This window comes from Coturnix japonica, chromosome 19 (genome assembly GCF_054131305.1).
Source record: "Coturnix japonica strain WE chromosome 19, WE-NBRP24, whole genome shotgun sequence".
Lineage (NCBI taxonomy): Eukaryota > Metazoa > Chordata > Aves > Galliformes > Phasianidae > Coturnix > Coturnix japonica.
In genome coordinates, this window is record NC_140681.1 from 2,154,028 (window position 1) to 2,169,789 (window position 15,762).

General features: G+C 45.3%; 2 protein-coding genes across 20 annotated transcripts in view; both read left to right on the forward strand.

The window, feature by feature from the left end:
• Positions 1–3,019: 3,019 nt before the first annotated feature.
• On the forward strand, positions 3,020–14,615 carry RBM12 (RNA binding motif protein 12). Of its 10 annotated transcripts, none has more exons than XM_085520053.1 (4): positions 3,020–3,155; positions 3,873–4,017; positions 5,603–5,685; positions 9,985–14,615. In XM_085520053.1, exon 4 carries the CDS (start codon positions 10,007–10,009, stop codon positions 12,647–12,649), a length of 2,643 nt encoding a protein of 880 aa, XP_085376179.1. In that variant the 5' UTR covers positions 3,020–3,155; positions 3,873–4,017; positions 5,603–5,685; positions 9,985–10,006; the 3' UTR covers positions 12,650–14,615. The 10 variants fall into 10 exon arrangements, with proteins under 10 accessions (XP_085376179.1, XP_085376181.1, XP_085376177.1 ...); XM_085520055.1 differs by having other exon boundaries at positions 5,635–5,685; XM_085520051.1 differs by lacking the exon at positions 5,603–5,685 and having other exon boundaries at positions 3,020–3,233.
• CPNE1 (copine 1) overlaps positions 3,020–15,762 on the forward strand; it is a 42,101-nt gene continuing 29,358 nt past the window's right edge. The window contains exons 1-3 of one of the 10 annotated variants that reach the window (XM_085520062.1): positions 3,020–3,155; positions 3,873–4,017; positions 5,603–5,685. The gene's annotated coding sequence lies outside the window, so the exon portion shown is untranslated. Of the gene's footprint in view, positions 3,234–3,872; positions 4,018–5,602; positions 5,686–9,984; positions 10,128–15,762 lie in introns of all 10 variants that reach the window. The other 9 variants (XM_085520064.1, XM_085520060.1, XM_085520063.1 and 6 more) reach the window with 9 other exon arrangements.

Here is a 15,762-nt window from a genome sequence, read left to right on the forward strand (position 1 = left end):
AGATGGTTTTTAAATACATGCAGGGATGGTGACTCAACCACCTCCCTGGGCAACCCATTCCAGAGCTTAACAACCCTTTCTGTAAAGAAGTTCTTTGTGATGCCCAACCTAAACTTACCCTGGCACAACTTGAGGCCGTTTCCCCTCATCCTTTTACAGGACAAACAGCAGTAAAAAAAGCTGATATGGGGTGCTCAAATAAAGCTCTAAGTTCAGATCAAAGAGGTTTTGTGCTAAGTAGGTGTAGTAAAACTCTGAAATATGGTGTTTATTCTTGGGAGGTCTTTGAAGTTACTGCACAGAATCAACAAGGCAACTTGTAACAAGCAGCTGACTGACATTTCAAATACGGATATGAATGAGGAGTGAAAAGAGTTTCTGGGAAGTTTCTTTAAGGATTGTTTCTGCTGAGCAATGATTTGGGAACAGCTGAAACTTGCAGCTGGCGTGTGGTGGTCAGGAAAACACCAAGTAGTGTGAGTCATTTGATAAACTACCCAACTCATCAAAAGTGTGTCCTTGTAAGGAAGGGTGAATAAGATCAGAGGTGTTTTTTGAGTGGTTTCTGTGGCCTGCTGGAGAGGCAAGGAGCCTGGGAGTTAGGGTGATGCATCCAGACCAACAGTGTAGCAAAACCATAAATCAATGAGAAAATACTTTTCTTTCCATTGTGGAACCGGCATAGCAGATGATGGTTCCATCAAACTAACATCCTACTCCAGTTTTAGCTTAGGCAGAGGGCACTGAAACACCAGCTCTACTTCAGAATTTTCTTAGTACCCAATAAACACAAATCACATTCTCTTACAATATCATTTTCTCTGTTTTTCTCTCATATGCACGATATGAGGGTGCACGTAGGACATTTGTACCAGTGGTCCTTGTTTCTCTGACCAGAGGCACTGTACTGCTTTCTTTTCCCTGCTGCTGGTGTCTGACTGCATCATGCTGCCAACTCGTCTTGGGTACCCTTGGCCAATTGGCATGCTCCTAATAGCAGCCTGGGTTTGTGTTCCTTTTAATCTACACTAGAAAAATATTTTCTTCAAGTGTTCTGGAGGTGACATTTAGTTCAGTCCCTACAAGTGTTTGGCTATGACTGAGAAGACACTGAGTTCTGCTCTTTGGAGGAAATCCTGATCAGACATTTGTGCTCCAGTTGAACTGCAGCACAGACTATAACGTTTGAGGTGCTGGCTTCAATATGCAGGGATGCTGTTAACCTGCAGCAGCTGGCTGGGGTGTAGGGACTCCCTCAGCAGCACCTTTTGTGGATTTGGTATGGATAGAGTCCAGCAAAAATCTAAGGAGGATTATATTGATTGTAGGGTTGTTGGTTTTTTTGCTAGTCTGTGCAGCAAATGTCACACATTTATTAAGGGATTAGGGCACTTCACCTGTGAGGAGTGGCTGAGGGAGGTGGGATTGTTCGGCCTGGAGAAGAGAGGGTCTCATCAGTGTCCATAAACACCTGAAGTGAGAATGCAGAGAGGATGGAGCCAGGTTCTGTTCAGTGATATCCAGAGATGGGCAAGAAGTGATGGGCACAAACCAACAGATGAGGAGGTTCCTTCTGAATGTTATGAAGCACTTCTGTGCTGTACGAGTGACACAGGCTGCTTGGAGAGGTTGTGGAGTTTCCTCCTTGGAGGTCTTCAGAAGCCACCTGGATGTGGTGCTGTGTGCACTGCTCTGGGCAGACCCTTCTAACTTCTGCAAATCTGTGAGATCTTGCATTAAGGCTTTGTTTCAATAACACAAAGCGATGATGTGACTCAACGTGTTGCGCAGAAGACCAGCATTCCTAGTTTTCTTCCAGTGTTCAGCACTGCCCTTCTGTTGCCCTCCCCGTACCCACTGAAGGGCCATTGCTGCAGCAAAAGCAACGTGCTCTGCCTGGTCCCTGTGCTCCTGCAGCCCCTGGTGGGTGCTGGGCAAGCAGGTGTCTGCCAGGCAGAGCAAGCCTGGTGCTGGACGCCAGCACTGAATGCTCCTCGGAGCTTCCTTTGGCTGTGCCTGCTGTGCGTGTGCATGCCGACTGCTGAGTGCCACTTATGATAGGAACAAATGAATTACAAGACACCAGGATGCTACAGAGAGCAAACAGAGCGGGGTGTGGTGCACAGAGGGCCCACCTTGGCCATCTTGGCTAAGGAGACGAAACGGAGGGGTTCACTTGACAGAAGGGATACATTTTCAGGGAAACCCTATTAGAAATTAAGTCTAACAGCAGTACAGCCAGGGTTACCAAGGAGATGAGCAGGTGTGGGCTGTTTATTGGAAGGCATCGAGAGTGGTGGGGAAGGGGCTCTGTGAGCATCCCTGTGCCTGCCAACACTGCTAACAGCAGCCGAGCTGTCACAACCCGGCCTTGTCGAATCAAAACGTCGCCACATGAGTGTGTTTGTTCCGTGCTGCAGACGATGCCGGTTATAGTTATTTTGTTAGAAATAAGGGCTGGAGCAGCCCGTTCCACACAGCGGTGACAGAGGTGCCCCGCTGTGCTCCGTCAGGGTAAGCGCTGGGTGTGCGCATAGTAGACGTTTAACTAAGGGCGAATACAGAAGGGGATTTACAACAATAGGGCCCTGACTCGGGGTAGTGGCACAGCTCTAATCAATCCTGCTGTGCTTCTAAGCAGCAGCAGCTCGTTGCCACAGGGCTCCGTGCCGGCTGCCGATCTGATGCCCCCGTTTCCTCAGCAATAACCCATCTGCTCAGGTGTACCACCGTTAATTTCCAGAAGACTCAGCATATAATCAATATATACTGTTGTACCAGAGCCAACGAATACGCATCGTGCGCTACAAGTTCAGCCCCGAACTTCCCCACCCCCAGCTGTGGTAACCCCGCAGCTCCGCCACACACGCACCTCCCGCCGCCAGGCGCCAGCCGCGCTGCGCATGCGCCATGGCACCGTGCGCGCAGCCGCTCCCGGTTCCTGTCGGTTCGGCCGCCAGGGGGCGCTGTGAAGCCCCGCCCCGCTCCTTCCGCCGGGCCCTTGGCCCCGCCCTTCCCTGGCGGCGGGTGGCGGCGCCGCAGCGAGGCGGCCATTTTGTGGCGCTGCGCGGTCGGTGGCGCTGGGCTCGGCGCGGAGCGGGGCCCGGGGCGGTGTAGCGCCGTTCTTAACCCTTTATTCCCGTACAGATCCCTCGGTAAGAGCGCGGCGACGCCCGGGCGGGCCGGGCCCGCGCCGACTGACCGCCCGCCCCGCGTTGCGGGCTCGCGGCGAGGTGAGGGGAGGGAAGGCCGGGCGGGCGCGGCTGCACGCGGCCCCGCGCACAAAGGGGAGCGGAGCGGAGCGCCGAGCGGGCGTCGCTCTGTGTGGCCGTACAGAGGTTGGGGGCTGAGGCCGCGTCCCCGCACACCGCCTTTCGCCGCGGCCCGCGGAGCCGAGTGGGCAGCTGGGGGAGCGCCGCGGGCACGGCCTGGCCCGGGCACATCGCGGTTGTGGGGCCGTGTGCCGGTGGGGCCGTGTGCCGGTGGGGCCGTGTGCCTGTGTGGCGGCGGGGCCGCGGGAGGTACGCGCCCGGCGGCGCGGGCTGCTGAGGAGGCGGCGCGGGGCCGGGCCCGGGCGGGATTCGCGGCCTCGGGGGGCGGAGCGGGGCGATCTGCCCGTGTCGCTGGGAAGGAGCGCTCTGCTGCTCGCGGGGCCGACGCCGCACCTCCAGGTTCCCCCCCTCTCCGTAAGTGCCAGGGAGACTCTGCGCAGTCGCTTGAGGCCTTTTGTCGTTAGTAAAACAATCAGCTCGGCGGGTATGGCGGTGCTCCCCCCGCATGCGGGCTCTGAACTTTTTTGGGAAAAATCTCTCGGCTCTTGTTTCACCTGACGTTACCCATTCTTCTTAGTGACTTTCTTACCCGTCTCGCAGTGTCGGGGCTAGGCAGGACAGCCGGCTGTTGGCTCCTCCGTGGACTCCTGCGAGGGCCCCGCATCGGGTGTGCCGTGGCGGTGGATGGCGGTGGCTGTTGGCGTGTAGCCCGCGAGGTGTTGTGGAGCCCCGGAGGTGCGCAGAGGTACGGTGGTGGTGTTGTGGGGGTGCCTGCCCTCTGGTCAGTGCTTGCCTCCCTGCTGTGCTCCTCTACGTGGGGTTGACTGGGAAGGACATCTTTAGGAGAGAGATGGGTGCTCTCTGAGAGAATTTGGAGTTGTGAATAGACATGATGTCTTGTGGAAAGTTTAAATGCAGAGCTCTGTACCTTTTCTGAGGTGTGCTGCTTGGTTTGGTGTACGCCGTGTCTGCCCTCATAGCACGTTTGCTTAGTCCTCTGTGGGTCAGCAGCTTGTTGTGGAAAGGGGCTCCTGCAGCGCTGTAGTTGCTGTGCTGGAAGTATCTGAAATGTTTTTTTTTTTGAAGAATGTTCCTTGTGCACATAGGATTTATCTGTTCCTGGAAGCAGATGTGGTCTTGCACGAAACTGGTTTTCAGGTGGTTATGTTCTTACCTGCCTTGTGAACTACTGATTGAAACTGCAAGATATGAAAGAATATAATTGAATCTCTTCGCTGTAGGATTGCCTGACTTGTCTTAAGGTTGCAATACAAATCCAGTCTTAATTTTTTATACGTGTTTTTAATAAAAATCTGAAAAGTATAGTTGAGTCTTTTTATTTGTAAGCCTGCTGGTAAATGCCCTTGAAGATCTGTGCGTATATGTGCTCGTCTTGATTCTTTCTGCCAGGGAATTTATGGATAGTTTAGCTGCATTTCTTTGTCATTTCATTTTGATAATGATAACAGTGTACTGCATGTTTGGGTTGTCTGAGGAGCAGACAGGTGTTTGTTCTTGGAGTAATTCTTTTATGGGTAACGTTCAGGGAAGGAAATCTTCAGTATGAGATTGCATGTGAAGTGTTGAAAGAGGAGGAGTTTTTCCATTCCTTCTTTAAAATACCAAATATGTGTTGCATTGCAAAATGCTCAGCTCTTTCTCTCTTATTTTTCTACTGAGTTGTAATCCCAGGAAGACATTTTGTACTTTCAAGGATGAAAAACCTGGGTGTTTGGTCGGGATGTGGATTATGAAACTGCAGATTGCCAATGAAAGTACCGTACATCAGCAGGGAGGTCTTACAGCGTGCTCTGTGCAGGTGCTGGCTGGAGGTGGCTCTGAGCGGTGCCTGCTTTCATCTTTTGGCTTCTGGGGAAGGCCTGTAGGGAGATGCTGAGATGTGACTTGTGTTGTTCTGTTGGAATAAGAAAATGTACAGTTGGAGAAAGGACTGCTGGTGTTATTGATGGAGCGAGGGTCTGTGAGAATTTGGAATTGTCTAGTGTTTGCATTCTGATCTTTGCTTTTGAGTGAATTGATCAACTGTTGGAAGTGGGGAAACTTGAAGGACTCTTCAAATGTTTTGTGGTTCTTGCTCTGTTCTTTGCCAAAGGTATATTCACGTCCCGAACTGTACAGGAACTGCAATGCAATTATTGAAATACAGGCAGAAGGTATTAGAAAATGCACTCTTAATCTTGTCTGTTGTATGTCACAGTTCCTTGTGGTGGTTGCAGGTTTGAACTTTCTGTATATGCAGTTCTTTGTGGACTGTTACTGCTGTTGTGTTGCCTGCATTGATTTTTGCCTCCATTTATTCTTTATTGCAGTCTAAAAGTTGGTTTTAATTGGTTGCCCACAGGATTGGCTTGGCTTCTGCTACTTGTTAAGAAAAAAACATCTGTCTTTGCAGGTAAGAGACTTCGAATTGAAGATTTCTTTTTTTATGCATATTGAGTGTATCTTAATAAATAATTGAAGCTTCTGGAATCCCTGACTCAATATGGAAACATTTGGGTCATCCATAGGTGGTCTTTTCCTGTGGACTGCCACTGGTGGTGGTCCTTCTGGCAGCGGTGTGCGCACAGAATAGTTTTCTGTCCTACTCAGGTTTTGTCATTCCATCACTGCGTGGCAGGCTGTAACGCTCTCCCAGTTATTTTGCTCTGTTTGGAAACGTAACTAGTTCTCTGCAGGCTCCAGCTATTGGAGTGTGGAAGCCTATAGTAACTGGCTCTGATTAAGTTTTGCAGAATTTAAAAGTATCAGACAGTCATTTCTGTGCTAATTCAAATCTTTCCTAATCTAATAGGTTAAGTTTAGCATAGAAAAGTAAATGAAGAATAACAATGAAGAAATCCTGCAGCCTGCAGTTGTAGGTATTGCTGGGCAGTCTTAGTGTGGATCTTTTAAAATCTTCCTACAGCTAGAACGTTATTCCAGTTCTTCATCCAAGAACTGCTGGATAGATTGTGTGTGCCATATAGGTTTTGTGCATTAATGCTCCAGGGAACAAATTGAATCTTCTAAACCTGCCTTGATGTGAAAAGAGTCATGCATCTTGAAATGGTGCTCTCAGGTTAATAGTGTCAGTTCATGCTTGTGACCCAGCTCTCCTGCTTGTTTTACTGACCAGCACGTAGGCGGAAGTAACATTGCCGTCTTGTGCACTCTTCTCTAGTCTAACATCAGCGTTCTAAGAGCATGTTGAAAATGCTGTCTGTCAAGATTCATCAAATGACTTGGGTTAATTGTAGGGAGGTGTTTACTTTCCCCTTCTGACCTCGCGTTGTTATTGGAGGTGGCTTGTTCCTAGCATAACTTTGGGATACAGACTCTGCAAGAAAATCTCAGGTACGTGAATAACAGTGAAATAGCTGAGGAGGAGCAGCTCTGACAGCCTGGCATGGTGCCTGGCAGCGGGCACAATCCCTTCTGGCTGATGCTGTCCCTGCACCCATGTTGCTCTTTAGGAAGCGAGGATGGCAGTACATGAGCAGGCTGTGCTGTTATGGTTAGTGTGAAAGTTGGCACAAGTCGCTTATTGTCTCTTAAGTGCACCTTGAAATAAATCTGACCTACAGATGTGGAATTTGGCCCTTTTGTTACTGTCTTATGATTTTTTTTTCCTTCTTTAAACCATAGAAGCGAAATTAATGCTTTTTTTTTAAAGCACTGAAATCCTTATAAATTTTGCAGCAGTTATGTTTTGAGTTAATAAAATACTTATTGCCAGAAATATTTGACTTAGCCCTTAATTTTTTATTTATGTCATGCCACCATTAGCTTTTGCTTAATACTGAGCACTTGTTTTGTATCGCATGTGGAATTAGTTAGGCTGAGGTCATTACCACTGGTGTTTTCGGCAAGTCTGTTCCTAAGCAGCTATTTGTGGTGTTCTGGCAGTAACTATATAGTGAACCTAAATAGCGTGCTTAGTAACAAAACTTGGATACTTTTTATCACTTCTAATGAAGTTTGGAATATAATGTGAGACTGAGACACTTATGTTACCCCTGAAGCTTTATAAATCTTTGAATGCTTGAAGTCTTCAGAGTTCTTGCTATAGCCTTATCTGTTAATTTGCCTTCTGGGCTGGGTTCCCAGAACCACCAGGAAACATGGCTACCTGCAGGCTGTCAGCTCTGACCGTGTGCCTTCTGCAGCAGCGCATCTGGAAAGGCAGTTTGCTGATGTTTTACTCTCAGCTGTGTCAGGTTGTTGTAAGGAAGTGACCACAAGAAAGTAATCTTCCACTAAACAGGAGAAACTTGAAGTGTGAGTTGTGATGCTTAAAAAGCTTCGGAAATGAATTCCTTTGTGTAACACAAAAAATACAAGTTTTACTGTTAGCACAATTACTATCCTGGTTTTCAAAGTGTAGATGCTAAACAACGGATATTTTGATACTGCTCGGTTGCCTAGTCTAGTTAGATCGTCTGATCGTCTAGTTAGAAAGCGATCCTGTAGCAAATTGAGGTAATGAATGTTTTGCAATTGCAGTTAGTGTGGCTTCCTTCATGTATGCAGGATTTTCCTTTTCACTTCAGCTTCAGAGATGGCTGTTGGTATACTGGGCAAATTGAAAACTGCAGAATCACTGAAAAATGCTGCAGCTTTAATAGCGCAAAAAGCCTTGTGTGATTTCTTGGATGTGTGCTTAGCATAGGTAGTTCCTGCTTTGTTCTGTTTATTTTTCACACAGACCACTTTCTTGTTGCTGCTGGAAGATGATTGAGCAGTGAACATTATTAAATATAAGTGTGCCCAGAAGAGATGGATGTCACGTGTTTTGTTAGTTACCTTGCAGGGAGTAGGGAAAGTTGGTTTTCAAAAACGAATCTTTGAGGCTGAGTGTGTATTTTTCTGTTGCTGCACCACCCTGATGAAGTAGTGGGTTTCCTGATGGTCTGTAGAGGTTGATTTGATTTGTCACATTTTCATATTGATTGTGGAAGCTGAGTTCTCTTGCTCAGGTTGGCCCGGATGAGGGATCAGGCGCTTGTTTGCAATGGGTGCAGCCACAGAGCTGACACTTTGCTGGGGGCTGCTGTGCTGTTTGCTTGAGGGACAGGAGACCTCCTTGCCTGACTCCTGTCCTGTGATGCTGTTTCACAAGGTTGTTTGTGTGTGGGAGAGGTTAACTCTGCTTGATGGGCAACAAAAGTCCTTTACTCCGTTTGAGTAACCTGAAGTCCTGTCATGCAAACCAAAGAATTGCTTATTTTGTGTAGAATAATTAATTTCATTAAGTACTGAGTTCAGCCATATGTCATGTTAAATTGTTGGATAATGGCTTCATCTAGTAGTTCAGGATCCATTTCAGGTGCTTTTATGCTAAGCTTGCTGGAAGGCTTAGGCATGCAAACGTAGCTGGATGAAATCTGGCTGTAATGCTGGGATGCTGTACTTAAGGAATATCAGTGCTGAGCACTCGCCCTCAGTCGGTCAAACTTTGTTGTGTTGCCAGAAGAGGGTCTCTTTGGTGGTGCTCTGCCTCCTGGTGTTGCATTGTGTCATCTGGTTCATTCTCGACTTCAAAGACCTAATGAGTATTCTGACGCCATTTATATGTGACTAATGGAAGCCTTAGTGCTCTTGCATACAGTTACTGAACAAGCCTGTATTCTGGGAGGTCAGAAAGAGGTGAAGTGGTTCAGATGGAAACGAGGTACTGCTGGGAGTGTTTAGAGTAAGAGTCTGCCTTCTGAACTGGTGGATTAGTGTGTTGGTATTGTTATGATGCTTTTAGAGGCTTGAGAGAAGGCATGTTGAGAATAAGTGAGAATTACCTTGTTTTCTTCTTATCATGAACTTTTGATGCAACCTCAGGGGGTCGGGATTTATGTTAATCTTCCACTAGCCTCAGTTGGAGAGCTGGAAGTAATTTACTTGTGCCAGAGACTGAAAGTGTAATCTTAGACAGCGTGTCAACAACTATTAAAAAGTTACTCCTTCATTCTGGAAGGTTTAAAGGCCAGCTGTCTAGCTAGGAGATGCATACAAGTTAATCTAGTTCAGGTGTGCTCTGGGAAGTCACAGAATGTCTTGGTCCAGCTTACAGCTTCTGGTTTTACTGTCAACTAGACCTGCTTTTTGTAGGAGAAAAATCTGGATGGCCCTCATCAGGATGTGTGATTCACACTCCTATCCATGCTGAGTTTCTGTTCATAACTTGCTGTGTATTCTCAGCCCTTATCAACTGGCAGGAGATAAATTCCCTCCCTAAATGGAAAAGAGAACCATTAATTGCCCGTAGTAGTGCAGAAATGTTGTCAGTCTCTTTGCCAGGTACAGTGAATACCTTATCAGTTATATCAGTATGCTAATTTGACTTTGTTTGCTTGGGTAAATAAATGTTCCATTAAATATTCAGATATGGATATGATACTTCTGATCTTTGCTGTTCCCCAGGTGCGTTTTTTTTTCCCTTTGGTTATAATTTTCACTTTTTGCACTGATACTGGTGGGTCTTGGTGTAAGATATTTTGGAATTTCTAGTGCAAAATGTACACGAATTAAGTTGGTTAATGCTTAATACTTCAATCTGTGGGAAGTAAACATGAACAAGGAACTTGGAATATGAACATGCTTAATTTTTACAAGATGTTGTTAGGAGTATGTAAACAAATATAGTAGATGGTGTCTGTAGGTAATTGCATGGTGCCATAAACAGTAGTCTGACATAGCCGTTGCCTTTTCTCATCTGCAGGTGTGTGTTGTTTCAGCGCAGCATGGCTGTGGTCATCCGCTTGCAAGGTCTCCCGATTGTGGCGGGGACCATGGACATTCGCCACTTCTTCTCTGGATTGACCATTCCCGATGGGGGCGTGCATATTGTAGGGGGTGAACTGGGTGAGGCTTTCATCGTTTTTGCCACTGATGAAGATGCAAGGCTTGGTATGATGCGCACAGGTGGTACAATTAAAGGGTCAAAAGTAACGCTGTTACTGAGCAGTAAAACTGAAATGCAGAACATGATAGAGCTCAGCCGTAGACGTTTTGAAACTGCTAATCTAGATATGCCGCCAGCAAATGCTAGCAGGTCGGGACCACCTCCTAGTTCTGGGATGAGTGGAAGGGTTAACTTGCCTACTACTGTACCTAACTTTAATAATCCTTCTCCTAGCGTAGTAACAGCTTCTACTACTGTGCATGAGAGCAATAAAAACATATCCACATTTTCTACTGCCGGTATGGGGACTGCACCTCCAAATCTTGGGAGTTCTTTTGGTAGCCCCACGTTTAGCTCAACTATACCCAGTACAGCATCCCCGATGAACACAGTACCTCCTCCACCGATCCCTCCCATTCCAGCTATGCCGTCTTTGCCACCAATGCCTTCTATTCCTCCAATTCCTGTTCCTCCTCCCGTACCCACATTGCCTCCTGTTCCTCCGGTTCCACCAATACCCCCTGTGCCCCCAGTACCCCCAATGACACCTATACCTCCCATATCAGGAATGCCTCCTCTGAATCCTCCGCCTGTAGCACCGTTACCCACTGGAATGAATGGGTCTGGAGCAGCAGTGAATATGAACAGCGGCTTGAATCCATTGTTTATTGGTCCCATGAATCCTGTAAATCCTATCCAGATGAATTCTCAAAGTAACGTCAAACCAATTCCAATCAATCCAGATGATTTATACGTCAGCATTCACGGAATGCCCTTTTCTGCAACAGAAGCCGATGTGAAAGAATTTTTCCTTGGGCTCCGTGTGGATGCGATCCATATGCTGAAGGATCATGTAGGTCGAAATAATGGAAATGGACTAGTCAAGTTTTTTTCTCCTCAAGATACATTTGAAGCACTGAAACGAAACAGAATGCTGATGATTCAGCGGTATGTTGAAGTTAGTCCTGCAACAGAGAGACAGTGGGTGGCTGCCGGAGGCCACATAACGTTCAAGCAAACCATGGGCCCCTCTGGACAACCACACCCTCCTCCTCCACAGCCTCATCCTAGGTCCAAATCTCCCAGTGGACAGAAAAGGTCACGGTCGCGATCTCCCCACGAACAGGGTTTCTGTGTTTATTTGAAAGGTCTTCCCTTTGAGTCGGAGAACAAGCATGTGATAGATTTTTTTAAAAAGCTGGATATAGTTGAAGACAGCATCTATATTGCTTATGGACCTAATGGGAAAGCAATTGGAGAGGGTTTTGTGGAGTTCAGGAATGAAGCTGATTACAAAGCAGCTTTGTGTCATCATAAGCAGTACATAGGGAATCGTTTTATTCAAGTTCATCCAATTACTAAAAAGGCAATGTTAGAAAAGATAGATTTGATTCGTAAAAGGTTGCAGAATTTCAACTATGACCAGAGAGAGATCATCATGAATGCTGAGGCAGAGTCAAGCTCACCAAAATTGTGTGCGCATATATCTAATATTCCATACAATATAACCAAAATGGAAATTCTTCAATTTCTAGAGGGACTGGCGGTAGAAGAAAACTCTGTACAAATTCTTGTTGATAATAACGGGCAAGGTTTAGGACAAGCGCTGGTTCAGTTCAAAGCTGAAGACGATGCTCGTAAAGCAGAGCGTTTGCACCGTAAAAAGCTGAATGGAAGAGATGTTGTGTTACGTTTGATTACTGTAGAAGAAATGAGAGATATTGAGAGAAACCCACCGTCTCAAGGGAAAAAGATCCTGAAAATACCACTACAAGGAAACACAGCTGTGCCGGGAGCACAGCCCCCCACTGGGGATGAGCATCCCTTCTTGGGAGGAAATCCTAAAGATGCAAACAACGGTCCTCCATTCAGTTTCCCCGGTAACTTCAGTGGGTCTGGCACGTTTGGTCCTCCTCTGCCGCCACCTGGGATAGGTGGCTTTCCTGATGCTAGGCCGGGAATACCTGCGGTCGCAAGCGCTGGTTTGCCTGGTGCGGGTATTGAGGTCCCAGGTTTTGCAGGTGGTCCTGCTAATTTGAGTGGACCATCGAGTTTTGGAGGGGGCCCTCAGAGTTTTGGTAATGGTCCTGGCAACTTAAGTGGACCCCCTGGCTTTGCTGGTGGTCCTCCAGGAATTGCTGGCAGTCTTGGGCATTTAGGTGGGCCTCCCGCATTCGGACCCGGACCGGGAAATATACATATTAGTGGACCCCCAGGTTTTGGATCGGGGTCTGGGAAGCCAGGACCAACTGTCATTAAAGTGCAAAATATGCCCTTCACTGTTTCGGTGGATGAAATTTTGGATTTCTTTTATGGTTACCAAGTGATCCCTGGTTCAGTGTGCTTAAAATACAATGAAAAAGGCATGCCCACGGGAGAAGCGATGGTTGCGTTTGAGTCTCGTGATGAAGCGATGGCAGCAGTTGTTGATTTAAATGATAGGCCTATAGGCTCAAGAAAAGTAAAGCTTGTTTTAGGGTAGCTGTTAATATGGAGTAGTTGTAGAATAGGTATTCATAGTGCTGTGATAAATGCATCTGGATTGGTTTTTATAGTATTTCCAGGATAGAACCTGTGGATTGTTTAAATTGTAAACCAGACTTGTTTTGATAAGGCAGAGCACTGTGTTAGCCGTGATGGAAGAAGCACTGCAAGGATACACGTGCAGTGGATTTTCCTGTGCAAATGCGTGGAGAAGGTAGGCAGGTTATTTTTCATCATAGAAGTCTGGTGAGCTATGCTGGACACAGTGCTTATCAAGGAACCTCGGCTGGTTTTTTGTAGTTTCGGATAAGGGAAATAGATGAAGTCAGTGAAGCTCTTCAGTGAGTGCTCTTGCAAGCCATTGTAAAATAGATAGCTATTCTAGATTTGGTTAAAAGCTGGCTGAATTTGCTTTGTTTACAGGTCAAAGCTTTGTTTAAAGTTCTGATTTTACTCTGCAACTGAACGAATTCTGAGTGTACACAGATTAATTGTTTTGTGTATGTATTTTTATTTTTTCCAAGATTCTCACTGTGTGAACAGTTGAATTATGCCCATTGCTGATGTGTCTACCAAACTAATTCCTATAAGTATGAGCGGAATTGTTCTGTAAAATTCAAGCTGTTCTTTGTGGAATAACCTTTAGTTATTTATATATTGCAATTATAACTGTGCAGAATAAGACTTTTGCCACGAGCATAGCTAACCTCGAACATTATGAGTTTTATAGTACGTTTAAAACATTTGCAGTAGAAGTAACAACTTGAAAATGCTCATTATTGTTTAAGTAGCTTGATTTGTTAGGATCACATGAATCACTTGGGACAGGATCTTTGGCACTAGCTGGATACTGATGTTGTATTTCTCACGTGTCTCTTGATCTCCTTGCATAGAGGCTCTGCTAAGAGAACCAAAGCGGTGATTATTAGTTGAAGATTGGAGTCCAGCTAATGCTTTAAATTAGTTTATATGTGAAAGAAACTTTCATCTTCAGCAACTCTGTCATGAATTACTGCTATGGGTGAATTGAGAGATAAAAATTTATTTTTCTCCAAAACTTGAAGATATGGAGTTTACTATATATTTTTGCAATAAACTTGTGCTGTTGTTGTATTCCGAGTCTGTAAAGAGTTGCGATTTTCTTTGCTGTACAGTAAAATCCTTTCATGGAAAATTGGAAAGGAAAGAATAACACAAGTGACAAGTATAGAAATTTTTGGTTCATCCTCGCTTGGCGGATGATAAGTTTTTCAGATTGGGGCATTGCCTGAAAAATCCCACTGTTCCCTGCAAATCATTGTACTTAAACATAGCAATCCTTAAACTGGGATTTTTTTTAATTTATTTATTTTTTTTGTTTGGATTTTTTTTTTCCTATCTTTTTTCATTATTACTTTTGGACAAGGAAAAACAGTGCCTTTTGGTGTTGCCTATCATGGAACACTGAAGTGTATGGTCTGGCAAAATTGAGAGGTGCAAGTGGCAACAGTTTTATTCCCGTGGTGTGTAGGAGAGCTTTGGAAACCTGTGCGGCGCTGCATCCTGAGAGGATTCCCCAGTACAGGAATGTGTGGAAGGATTGTATAAAGGTGCACTTCAATGAAGAGGCGGTTGCATTACACAGATGCTTCTGTAATTCATGAGCATAATTTTGTTTTGAGAGGTTACTAGGTGGTCCCAACTTTGGAACAGTCATGTGATTTGTATATACTGTTTAAAATTAAGCCTCCTGTTAATAAAGCTGTCTGTCTCTGAAGCTTCATGTTATGCGTTTCCACAGTCTTTGGGAGTAATGTTTCAACAGCAGATCTTTGTTTTTGTTTTTTTTCCTCTTTGAAGGTCTGAAAGTACTCTTGCTGATGGTGGAAAGATGTGTGATTAGGAGTCAAGCTTTTCAGTTTCTTTTTAAAATTTTGCTCTTTGTTTTTTAAACAACTTTTATTAAAGTTTCATACTCTATTGGATTTATTTGGGTGCTTGTTTCTTCGTGTTTCACATTAGAATAAAATGACCGAAAAGGAAAACTTGGCTTAATTGTTCACAGAACTGCTTTCAGATATTTTAGTGTGTGTTGATTTGCGGAAACTGGTAATAACTGCTTTCCAAGTTCAAATGAATCACAGCAATGCTTACCTTGTTGTGAAATGTCATTAAACTACAGGTGTCTGGAATTAGATGCACAGTTTTGTGTTACTTTCTTTTGATTTTGTGTCTCTTGATCCTCTTGGTAACAGATACAGGGTCATTGGTATTTGCATTAGACACGGCGTGTTCTGTGTCACATGCTTTGTTGTGTGCCTTTTCCTTTGGGCTTTCTGAAAGAGCAGGTTTATTTTGGAAATCATCTTCTGATTCTTGATTTGCTGTATAGTCTGAAGATGTTTAAATACTTGTCTTAAAACAGACAAACCACAAAGTAAGTGAATACAAAAATCTGTTGGTGTTGGTGGGAACGCAGACACGGATGGAATGCCGCAATGGAGGATTTGGGGCAAGAAGCAGGCTCTTCATTTCCCAATAGCTGGTGCTCTTTTATTTTATAGTGTAAATCAGGAATGTTGTAGACTCTTGAAGTGGGATGCCCTAGCATCTGTACGATTTCAGCATGCAGTATGAACAGTGTAACTGCTGCCCAAACAGTTCCAGTTGATCTTTTAAAATGCAAACAGAGAAAAGCTGGCTATTGAGTGTCATCTGCAAATATCGAAAGTTTGCTGTAACAGCTCACTTTCATGGTAGAAGCATGAAACGTAGTGTTAAACTGTGGAGGATACTCTGCTTTTAACGGATTTAATACATTAAATTTTTCATGTATGTAAACATCTGCAAAAGAAACAGCCTTAAATAAGGGACTCTGAGATCCTGGCTGTGCTGTGCAAGGTATGTAAGTGCATTCGCATATGCTTCCTGGCTGTTTTCTAGTGGGGATAGCAGTAGAAAGAATCAGCTGATGGGTTCTACTTAAATCAACAGCTGCTGTGGCTTTGATGCCTGGAGTGCCAAGAGCGGCTGTCCTGGGCCTGGTTGGCACGTGCAGTCACTGAAACTGCTGTTGCACCTTCACGTTAAGGAGATACTTTGACCTGTGTTATTTAGGTGGCTAAGCTGGCA

Excerpts from the sequence above, each read along its gene's own strand:
- RBM12 (XM_085520051.1), top strand. The coding sequence starts at position 10,007 with ATGGCTGTGGTCATCCGCTTGCAAGGTCTCCCGATTGTGGCGGGGACC.